Source organism: Schistocerca americana, chromosome 11, assembly GCF_021461395.2.
Source record: "Schistocerca americana isolate TAMUIC-IGC-003095 chromosome 11, iqSchAmer2.1, whole genome shotgun sequence".
NCBI lineage: Eukaryota > Metazoa > Arthropoda > Insecta > Orthoptera > Acrididae > Schistocerca > Schistocerca americana.
In genome coordinates this window covers 98706195-98718339 of record NC_060129.1, presented here as the reverse complement: position 1 = coordinate 98718339, position 12145 = coordinate 98706195, and the positions used below count along the sequence as shown (strand labels likewise).

General features: G+C 42.1%; 1 protein-coding gene across 1 annotated transcript in view; it reads left to right on the top strand.

Annotated features, from left to right (window-relative positions):
* Nucleotides 1–8095: 8095 nt before the first annotated feature.
* LOC124553303 overlaps nucleotides 8096–12145 on the top strand; it is a 36360-nt gene continuing 32310 nt past the window's right edge. The window contains exons 1-2 of the mRNA XM_047127183.1: nucleotides 8096–8105; nucleotides 10822–10949. Of these exons, the coding sequence (XP_046983139.1) occupies nucleotides 8096–8105; nucleotides 10822–10949 (138 nt within the window). The remainder of the gene's footprint in view (nucleotides 8106–10821; nucleotides 10950–12145) is intronic.

Here is a 12145-nt window from a genome sequence, read left to right as displayed (position 1 = left end):
TGTAACTATTTCAAACTGTGGATGCATTACTTTTACATGTTTGTTCGCCTTTCTTTTAACAAATTACATAGTGATAAAAATATCAAAACTTTACGTACTGCAATTACGTAACGTTATTGCTTCAGTACAAACAGTCATGATTGCACACGACGTTTGGCCTTGGAGCGGAGTGGAAGAGAGGGGAGTCCCTTTCTCTCTCCCTCTGTCGCTCTTTGTTTTAACTCGCAACCGTCGGTAGCTATAGAAAGCTCTCGTTTCCCCACGGGAGGTATGCTTCGAAAAGGATCGAGGCACAGGAAAGTTCCATGTGAGGTTACGTTCTGGTGAGGCTCTTGTTAATACTCGTACTTCTGTATTTATGGGAACAATTGTCCGATTATCTATGTCTAGAAGTCGAAATCTATCTTTTCTAAATCCTGCTCTTCGATTGTGTGGCACACCTAGGGCCAGACATAAGCTCAGATGTTAGTTGAATTGCGATGAAGAGTGGATTGAAGTTTAAGAGAATGGTCTTGAAGAACAAAATGCGGAAAGGAGTGGGACACTAAAGTGCAAAGCAAACACGAACTTCATTTGAATTTCTCTTGGGCTGTAGATATTACGTTGATGAATACCACACAGGCAGTTCATTTGAACAGAAATGGACACCTATGAAAAGGGCATCATAGAAATTGGACAAACAAAGATAGATATAAGGAGCTAACGGAAAAGAATCCTTGGGAAACAGAAAAAAACACAGCAATTGATCAGCAAATCATTGGCGAAAGTGTCAACCAAGTATTATTGAAGTTGGCGTCTAGAATATACGAGAATGGTGGTATACCATTAGACACAACCATGAAGATAAGAGCAGAAACTAGCAGGCCTATCGCACAACTAGCATAACACCTCATGTACGGAATTTGTCGACAAGACTAATATATACAGAGGAATGGAAAAGATAATAGAGAATATGATACATGACGATCATTTTGACTGTCAGAAGGCTAATAGCATGAGAGGGCGGTACGTCTGATATTGTGACTGATGAGAGAAACAAAACTTGGAAAATAAAATGGCCACATTCATAGACCCTATAGACCTGGAAAAAGCATCCGGAAATGTAAACTTCTGCAAGATGTTCGAAATATTGACAAAAATGGGAGTAAGTTGCAAAGAAAGACGGGTGATACGTACAAGAACCAAGAGGAAACAATAAGGTTGCATGACGAAGAACAAAATACTGTCCCATCTTCCTACCAAAGTGTTTGGTATGTTCCATTCTTCACCAGTTCTGCTGAGAACCTCATCATTTTTTCTTTTATCAGTCCATCTAATTTTCGACATTCTTCTCTAGCACCACATCTCAAACGCTTCGATTCTCTTCCGTCCCGGTTTTCCCACTGTCCATGTTTCACTTTCATAGAATACTGTGCTCAAAACTTACACTCTCAGTTACTCGTCCTCAAACTAAAACCTACATTTGATTGGATAGATAAAAAAAATCTACTCACCCAGCTGCAGCAAGGCACACACATAAAAGACTGCTGTGATTGGTAGGCTTTCGGGCCAGTGGCTCCTTCTTCAGGTAGAAGGGTTGAAACGGAAGGAAGAAGGGTAAAGGAAAAGGACTGGAGAGGTCTAGGAAAAGGGGTAGATTTTGGGAAAGTCACCCAGAACTGTAGGTCAGGGGAGACTTACTGTACGAGATGAGAAGGGAAGACTAATTGTTGAGGACTGCATCGGACGAGATTTGAAAACCTAAGAGCTTAAAGGTGGAAGACAAGGTGATATGCATAACAGAGATTACTGCTAAAACATTGATCACAAGTTATTAAGAGTGAAAAGGTAAGCGCATTGTACATAACAGAGGTGGGATGGGGCGGTGAAAAATAGATGGGAATGACAATGAAAGATGCAGGAAACTGTAATGGAGTGAAGCAAAGAGTAGTTACAGTGATAAAAAGCTGGGTGGCGAGAACCAAGGACACGTTGTAGAGTTAGTTCTCACCTACAGAGTCCTGAGAAACTGGTGTCTGGGGGAGGAATCCAGGTGGTGAAACAGGCGCTGGTGTCACGAATGTCACGTTGTAGAGCATGCTCTGCAACAGGATATTGTGAGTTACCAGTATATACCCTCAGCCTATGGCCATTCATCCTAATTGATAATGTGATGGTAGTCATGCCTATGTAGAAGGCTAAACAGTGTTTACGTAGTAGCTGGTATATGACTTGTATCTTTTCGCAGCTGGCTCTCCCTTTGATAGAATATGTTTTGCCAGTTTTTTTTTTTTTTTTTTTTTTTTTTTTTTTTTTTTTTTTTGTCATCAGTCTACTGACTGGTTTGATGCGGCCCGCCACGAATTCCTTTCCTGTGCTAACCTCTTCATCTCAAAGTAGCACTTGCAACCTACGTCCTCCATTATTTGCTTGACGTATTCCAATCTCTGTCTTCCTCTACAGTTTTTGCCCTCTACAGCTCCCTCTAGTACCATGGAAGTCATTTCCTCATGTCTTAGCAAATGTCCTATCATCCTGTCCCTTCTCCTTATCAGTGTTTTCCACATACTCCTTTCCTCTCCGGTTCTGCGTAGAGCCTCCTCATTCCTTACCTTATCAGTCCACCTAATTTTCAACATTCGTCTATAGCACCACATCTCAAATGCTTCGATTCACTTCTGTTCCGGCTTTCCCACAGTCCATGTTTCACTACCATACAATGCCGTATTCCAAACGTACATCCTCAGAAATTTCTTCCTCAAATTAAGGCCGGTATTTGATATTAGTAGACTTCTCTTGGCCAGAAATGCCTTTTTTGCCATAGCGAGTCTGCTTTTGATGTCCTTGCTCCGTCCGTCATTGGTTATTTTACTGCCTAGGTAGCAGAATTCCTTAACTTCATTGACTTCGTGACCTTCAATCCTGATGTTAAGTTTCTCGCTGTTCTCATTTCTACTACTTCTCATTACCTTCGTCTTTCTCCGATTTACTCTCAAACCATACTGTGTACTCATTAGACTGTTCATTCCGTTCAGCAGATCATTTAATTCTTCTTCACTTTCACTCAGGACAGCAATGTCATCAGCAAATCGTATCATTGATATCCTTTCACCTTGTACTTTAATTCCACTCCTGAACCTTTCTTTTATTTCCATCATTGCTTCCTCGATGTACTGATTGAAGAGTAGGGGCGAAAGGCTACAGCCTTGTCTTACACACTTCTTAATACGAGCACTTCGTTCCTGATCGTCCACTCTTATTATTCCCTCTTGGTTGTTGTACATATTGTATATGACCCGTCTCTCCCTATAGCTTACCCCTACTTTTTTCAGAATCTCGAACAGCTTGCACCATTTTATATTGCCGAACGCTTTTTCCAGGTCGACAAATCCTATGAAAGTGTCTTGATTTTTCTTTAGCCTTGCTTCCATTATTAACCGTAACGTCAGAATTGCCTCTCTCGTCCCTTTACTTTTCATAAAGCCCAACTGATCGTCACCTAGCGCATTTTCAGTTTTCTTTTCCATTCTTCTGTATATTATTCTTGTAAGCAGCTTCGATGCATGAGCTGTTAAGCTGATTGTGCGATAATTCTCGCACTTGTCAGCTCTTGCCGTCTTCGGAATTGTGTGGATGATGCTTTTCCGAAAGTCAGATGGCATGTCGCCAGACTCATATATTCTAGACACCAACGTGAATAGTCGTTTTGTTGCCACTTCCCCCAATGATTTTAGAAATTCTGATGGAATGTTATCTATCCCTTCTGCCTTATTTGACCGTAAGTCCTCCAAAGCTCTTTTCAATTCCGATTCTAATACTGGGTCCCCTATCTCTTCTAAATCGACTCCTGTTTCTTCTTCTATCACATCAGACAAATCTTCACCCTCATAGAGGCTTTCAATGTACTCTTTCCACCTATCTGCTCTCTCCTCTGCATTTAACAGTGGAATTCCCGTTGCACTCTTAATGTTACCACCGTTGCTTTTAATGTCACCAAAGGTTGTTTTGACTTTCCTGTATGCTGAGTCTGTCCTTCCGACAATCATATCTTTTTCGATGTCTTCACATTTTTCCTGCAGCCATTTCTTCTTAGCTTCCCTGCACTTCTTATTTATTTCATTCCTCAGCGACTGGTACTTCTGTATTCCTGATTTTCCCGGAATATGTTTTTTAATTCCTCCTTTCATCAATCAACTGAAGTATTTCTTCTGTTACTCATGGATTCTTCGCAGTTACCTTCTTTGTACCTATGTTTTCCTTCCCAACTTCCGTGATGGCCCTTTTTAGAGATGTCCATTTCTCTTCAACTGTACTGCCTATTGCGCTATTCCTTATTGCTGTATTTATAGCCTTAGAGAACTTCAAACGTATCTCGTCATTCCTTAGTACTTCCGTATCCCACTTCTTTGCGTATTGATTCTTCCTGACTAATGTCTTGAACTTCAGCCTACTCTTCATCACTACTATATTGCGATCTGAGTCTATATCTGCTCCTGGGTACGCCTTACAATCCAGTATCTGATTTCGGAATCTCTGTCTGACCATGATGTAATCTAATTGAAATCTTCCCGTATCTCCCAGCCTTTTCCAAGTATACCTCCTCCTCTTCTGATTCTTGTACAGGGTATTCGCTATTACTAGCAGAAACTTGTTACAGAACTCAATTAGTCTTGCTCCTCTTTCATTCCTTGTCCCAATCCCATATTCTCCCGTAACCTTTTCTTCTACTCCTTCCCCTACAACTGCATTCCAGCCGCCCATGACTATTAGATTTTCGTCCCCCTTTACATACTGCATTACCCTTTCAATATCCTCATACACTTTCTCTATCTGTTCATCTTCAACTTGCGACGTCGGCATGTATACCTGAACTATCGTTGTCGGTGTTGGTCTGCTGTCGATTCTGGTTAGAACAACCCAGTCACTGAACTGTTCACAGTAACACACCCTCTGCCCTACCATCCTATTCATAACGAATCCTACACCTGTTATACCATTTTCTGCTGCTGTTGATATTACCCGATACTCATCTGACCAGAAATCCTTGTCTTCCTTCCACTTAACTTCACTGACCCCTACTATATCTAGGTTGAGCCTTTGCATTTCCCTTTTTAGATTTTCTAGTTTCCCTACCACGTTCTAGCTTCTGACATTCCACGCCCAGACTCGTAGAACGTTATCCTTTCGTTGATTATTCAATCTTTTTCTCATGTTAGCCTCCCCCTTGGCAGTCCCCTCGCGGAGACCCGAATGGGGGACTATTACGGAATCTTTTGCCAATGGAGAGATCATCATGACACTTCTTCAATTACAGGTCACATGTCCTGTGGATACACGTTACGTGTCTTTAATGCAGTGGTTTCCATTGCCTTCTGCATCCTCATGTCGTTGATCACTGCTGATTCTTCCGCCTTTAGGGGCAATTTCCCACCCCTAGTACAAGATAGTGCCCTGAACCTCTATCCGCTCCTCCGCCCTCTTTGACAAGGCCGTTGGCAGATGCCGGAAGTCTTCGGCCGCCAATGCTGATTATTTATCAAAATTTAGGCAGTGGTGGGGATCGAACCTGGGACCGAAGACGTTTTGATTATGAATCAAAGACGCTACCCCTAGACCACGGGAACTATATTTGCCAGTTACAGGGCTGTTATAGGAGGACACACGCTTGTTAACTCGAGATCAATGTTTTAGCAATAATCTCTGTCTTGTATATTACCCTATCGTCCACCTTTAAGCTCCCTGGATGCGGTTCCCAACATTCCTTCTCATCTTGTACGGTAAGTCTCCTCTGACCCACGGTTCTGGGTGACTTTCCCAAAATCTACCCCTTTTACCCCTTTTCCTAGACCTGTCCAGTCCTTTTCCTTAACCCTTCTTCCTTCCGTTTCAACCCTTTTACCTGCAGATGGAGCCACTGGCCCGAAAGCTTGCCAATCACAACAGTTTCTATGTGTGTTCCGCCGCTGCTTCGTGAGTCGATTCTTTTATCTATCCTATTAAATAATTTTATCAATGATTGTTTGATTTCGTTGATACAAAACTGACAGTTGATGCTAGTTGACTTCGTTTGGCCATGAACATCCTCTTTGAATGTTCTTCTCTACTCTTTATGATCTCTTTCATTTTTCCATTATGAGTTAGTTTGTCCTTGGTTAAAATGGCTCTGAGCACTATGGGACTCAACTTCTAAGGTCATTAGTCCCCTAGAACTTAGAACTAGTTAAACCTAACTAACCTAAGGACATCACACACATCCATGCCCGAGGCAGGATTCGAACCTGCGACTGTAGCAGTCTCGCGGTTCCAGACTGCAGCGCCTAGAACCGCACGGCCACTTCAGTCGGCTACTTTGTCCTCAAGGTAGCAGAATTCTTTCAGTTCGTCTTGATCCTCGTCTACAATTCTGACATTAAGTTGAACACTGATCTGATTTCTGCTAGACCTCATTAATTTAATCTTTCTTTGGTTTAGTCTTAATTCATAGAGTCTACCCATTAGATTGTTCATTCTACTCAACATCTCCTACTGTTACCTCTGACTTCCATTGAGAACAGCAATGACATCAGCTATTCCTGTCACTGATAACCTTTCAACATGAATTTTAATTCCATTTCTGAACCCCATTTTTAATTCCGTCACTGCTTCTTCGATGTACAGATTGAATGGTAGATGCGATTAGATGTATGTCTTTTACCTTTCCTATTGGTCTTCCTACTTTATCCTCTTGTTTGATGTACAAATTGCACGTAACCCTTCTTTCCCTAGAGGTTACAACCATTTTCCTTAGAGTTTTGGAAATCCTGCAACATTTTAAATTATCGTACGATTTTTATCTAACTACAAATCCTATGGACATGCCTAGATTTTCCTTAAGTCTCGCTTTAATCATCAATCGCCAACTGAAAAGTCCTTCGCTGATGGCTTTATCTTTCCTAAAACCAAATTGATCGTCATCTAGTACTTCCTCAATCTCCTTTTTTCTCTTATATACATATTCTTGTCAGCAACTTGAGTATGAGAGCTCTTTAGGTAATTGTGTGGATGTCATCGCACTTATGTGTCCTTGAACATACAGAACTATGTGAATGATATTTTCAAGAGATACTGATTGTTTATCTGTAGAACCAGTTTGAATAACAATTTGGCTTCCAAATTTCTGAACAATTTTCGAAATTCCGAAGAACTGTTCCATATGCCTTCCACATGATTTGATCGCGAGTCTTCCTAACCCCTGTTTGTTTCTGTGGGCTGGAGAGGTAGGCATCTCGACGACCGCTGCTTCCCGTGACGTCTCACGAGGCCACCTGAGGACAGAGCAGCGTCGACCTTACCGCCACAGGCAAAAGCGACTCCCGCCACTGAACTCCAAAGAACGCCCTACACTATGCTGCTTGTGGTGTGGTGTCAGTGGTAGCCACAGATCTCAACCCAGGTTACATCGGTCTGTCTGTGATGGCTGGTGAACTTCTCAGAACTCTGTTGTCTCCACCCCAAGCCGTGGCTATACATTCTGCAGTTGTTGCCCTACAGCCACATGCCACTGTAATGTGTCGGTACGATGCTCTCAAGTCCCTCATGCTGGTGATTCGTTTTTTTTACAAAGTCATTAAGATGCACGTTCTTTGGACTTTCTCTTTTGCGATTTGCGATGAGTAATTCCAATAGCATTAGGAACATCGTGTACACACATCATTCTCCAACTGTAGCAATGTCTTTTTTGTACTGAAAATAGGCTCGCATAAGAATGAAATGCCAAAAATCTGGCACAGGCATAAAAATAATGCAGTATTTTTCTTAAAGACGTTGTGTCTGCGAATAACTGTAACATTATTTGTTTTCACGACTACATTTTCGATCCTATGCCCTTTACACAGGTATACAGCAATAACCGAAAAGTGAAGTGCAGATGGCATGTATAGAACGCCACTATCCTCCCTTGCATGAGGCAGTTATATTACAACAAATGCTAAAAACTGTACGTCACTTGCATTGGGCCACTGGAGGTGTCAAAATTTACGAATCTTCTGACGTGTGTATATCTCACTGTTGTCTCTGCATGTTGAGTCTCCTAACTCCGAGTGTACATCTACTTTAGAGGAGCGTAAGGATCATAGTTATGGCATCAGGTAAATTTATTGTTACTGATGTTAACTTCACTAACATGAATTTCCTCAAATCACTGTTCATGTTGTTTATATGAGGTGCATTCAAGTTCTAAGGCCTCCGATTTTTTTTCTCCAGACTGGAAAGAGATAGAAACATGCGCATTGTTTTAAAATGAGGCCGCGTTCATTGTCAATACGTCCCAGAGATGGCAGCACCATACGGCAGATGGAATTTTACCGCCAGCGGCGAGAATGAGAACTGTTTTAAATACTTAAAATGGCGACGTTTTCCTTAACTGAACAGCATGCAATCATTTGTTTTCTGAAGTTGTGTGGTGTGAAACCAATTGAAATTCATCGACAGTTGAAGGAGACATGTGGTGATGGAGTTATGGATGTGTCGAAAGTGCGTTCGTGGGTGCGACAGTTTAATGAAGGCAGAACATCGTGTGAAAACAAGCCAAAACAACCTTGGGCTCGCACAAGCCGGTCTGACGACATTATCGAGAAAGTGGAGAGAATTGTTTTGGGGGATCGCCGAATGACTGTTGAACAGATCACCTCCAGAGTTGACATTTCTGGGGGCTCTGTGCACACAATCCTGCGTGACGACCTGAAAATGCGAAATGTGTCATCCAGGTGGGTGCCACGAATGCTGACAGACCACCAGATGGCTGCCCGTGTGGCATGTTGCCAAGTGATGTTGACGCGCAACAACAGCATGAATGGGACTTTCTTTTCGTCAGTTGTGACAATGGATGAGACGTGGATGCCATTTTTAAATCCAGAAACAAAGCGCCAGGCAGCTCAATGGAAGCACACAGATTCACCGCCACCAAAAAAATTTCGGGTAACCGCCAGTGCTGAAAAAATGATGGTGTCCATGTTCTGGGACAGCGAGGGCGTAATCCTTACCCATTGCGTTTCAAAGGGCACTACGGTAACGGGTGCATCCTACGAAAATGTTTCGGAGAACAAATTCCTTCCTGCACTGCAAGAAAAACGTCCGGGAAGGGCTGCGCGTTTGCTGTTTCACCGAGACAACGCACCCGCACATCGAGCTAACGCTACGCAACAGTTTCTTCGTGATAACAACTTTGAAGTGATTCCTCATGCTCCCTACTCACCTGACCTGGCTCCTAGTGACTTTTGGTTTTTTCCAACAATGAAAGACACTCTCCATGGCCGCACATTCACCAGCTGTGCTGCTATTGCCTCAGCGATTTTCCAGTGCTCTAAACAGACTCCTAAAGAAGCCTTTGCCGCTGCCATGGAATCATGGCGTCAGTGTTGTGAAAAATGTGTACGTCTGCAGGGCGATTACGTCGAGAAGTAAGGCCAGTTTCATCGATTTCGGGTGAGTAGTTAATTAGAAAAAAAATCGGAGGCCTTAGAACTTGAATGCACCTCGTACGACAACTGAGGTGGTTGGTGTGGAACATATTCACAAGTCGTTTCTTCTTTGCTCTTAGCAGTGATTGTACATGCCACAGCAAACGTTTTATACCAGAGTATCTTAATATCGTGTTTACATTTGTTAACAAAATTTGGCATTCTGTTTACGATACAAGCATTTGATGTAAAGAAATAAGATAAGACATTTCTTTATTGTGATAGTGCATAATTGTACGTATGGTATCCTTCGTCAGAGGCTTACAGTAGCTTGGCTGCTCATAAAAACATGGCAGTAATAATCATATATATATATATATATATATATATATATATATATATATATATAATTTTACATGTGTATTCTTTGTACCACATTAATATCACAAAAGTATAAATCGCATTCACAACTTTCGTACATGAATTGATCTGATGGACAAATAAAAAGAAAAAGGAGTACAAAAAGTGAGATAGAAACATGTGATGGGATACTTGTCACCAATTACAGAACATTATGTGTATCATCATGTAATTGTAAAATGTACTGTTAATATGTAAGGTACTGTACCAGTACAAATGTAGTCATACATTTCGATGGTCCTTAGAAAGTTTAGGCAGAGAATGGCTTTTTCAGCTACATTTGCAAAACACCTTATTCAATTTTTTACTGAATTACTAAAATATATTACTTATGTTAAAATAAATACATCCTAAATATAAAAACGTTGATGAGTGGACATAATTCTTCCTCATTTCAAAACATATCATACAACTTACGGGAAACGTTGTAAAGACTACTCATATTATAAAACTAGCATAGACACGATTCTGTGCAAATCGTTATGTCCTATGCTTGTCAGTAAGTCAAGGTGAAATAGCCAAACTATACATCCTCATTTGTGTTACTTTCTATTATTAGCACATAAAACTTACTGGAATTTATCTCGAGATCCCTTATTTCTTAAATCTGTCTTATTGCTGGGCAAGTCGTGTAGGTCATTTTTAAAATAGTTGTATATTTCCACTTCTTCAGATATTTTGATACTTCTACCCTCAGGCAATGTATCAAGAATTTTTATGACTGGATTTACGTTAGGTGATGGTACTCCTCTCTCTTTGCCAGATGTGCTTTTTAAATTTGTCGCTGGAATATGAGCTTTGTAACGTCCGGTCAAGATGTCCGTGCTGTAACTCATATGATTACTGACATTGTATATTGATCTGGTTTCAAAAGGTAAATGCTACCTGCATACACTTTGTGGGGGCAGAAAGTGAAAGCTGTGCTTCGTACAGAAGTCTGATCCACTGGCTTGTTCACCAGTCCGTCGTCTCCCCTCTTGTGCAGAGCTGCAGGCCCAGGCGGCTGTTTACCGGGAACGCCTCTCCAGCTACTGGCGGGACTTGGCGCAGCTGCTCTCACTCGGTGCGACGCACGCCTCGCAGCTGTTGGTTCCCCTCGCATTCGAACGTATGGTAAGTGGAGTCTTTCCCTCCTCTAATAAACTGTATTATACGTACAGGGGGTGAGAAAATGACACACACCACCTGGTCAGTTCTTGGAGAGTGTTTCCCAGTTTACCTTCTTCACACTGTAGCTATCTTTGGCTCTCCAGTTCTAATACTAACCATCTGGAAAAATTCTGAACCAACCTCTACTTCTGTGAGCCTTTTGGGGCTATGATACAGGGAGGCTAAACTCGGAATGGTTAGAGATCGAAGAAAATCGTCTGTATCTTTCTTTTTTCGTATTTGCTAGCTACTTCTTTAACAGATTCAGATAACTTTGCATCCAATCCTGCTTTACAAGCTGAAGCATGTTAGCTTCATATTTAGTGGAGAGTGGTCTAGAGTCTCAGTGTGGCATTTCAAGTCCCCATCAGCATCTTCTCTTCCTAAGAATCTCTACTCCATATGGAAGGCCTATAAAATTACTTCTGCTCAACATGGAGGTTCGTCAACTTCAAATCTCCTTATTAACCTGTATACATACCACATAATTCATACATTTCGACACAACTGCTCAAACTCTTCCCACCTTAACATTCACGTGACCATTTCTCAGGACTCCACGACAAGACGATAGCGCAGCTGACACTTGTGGCTCGCCGCCATTGGTGGCCCCCTGTGCTCACCACTGCCAGCCAGCACTGTCCGTGTGACACGGCAATGCCCCAGCCGCCGCAGGCACAGAGGACGCGAGTCAATAACGAAAACCTGCAGTTGAGGTCCACCAGTTAGCGCGTGTTGCGTCTGCGAGTCGCTTTGTTAAAGGCACTGCGATACTACAGTCACAACCAGAACATTTTATGACTATGTCAAGGCCAATGAAAATCTCTGTCAGACTAACCTGAAACCGGATGCTGCTTTCTGAGAGCATTCATCTCAGTCGTTAGCTTTTCTGCACGTGTCTCGTGGCCTAACTCGAACCATTATAGAGTCTGAATTCTCTGTCTATGATTTATGAACACTACCACCAGTGATTTTCCCACTACCGAGAATAAAAGCTATGTGGTCTTAACACATACACTGGACTCGCATTCGGGAGGACGACGGTTCAATCCCGTGTCGGGCCATTCTGATTTAGGGCACGGCCGACTTCCTTCCCCATCCTTCCCTAATCCGATGATGACCTCGCTGTCTGGTCTCCTTCCCCAAACCACCCAACCTTA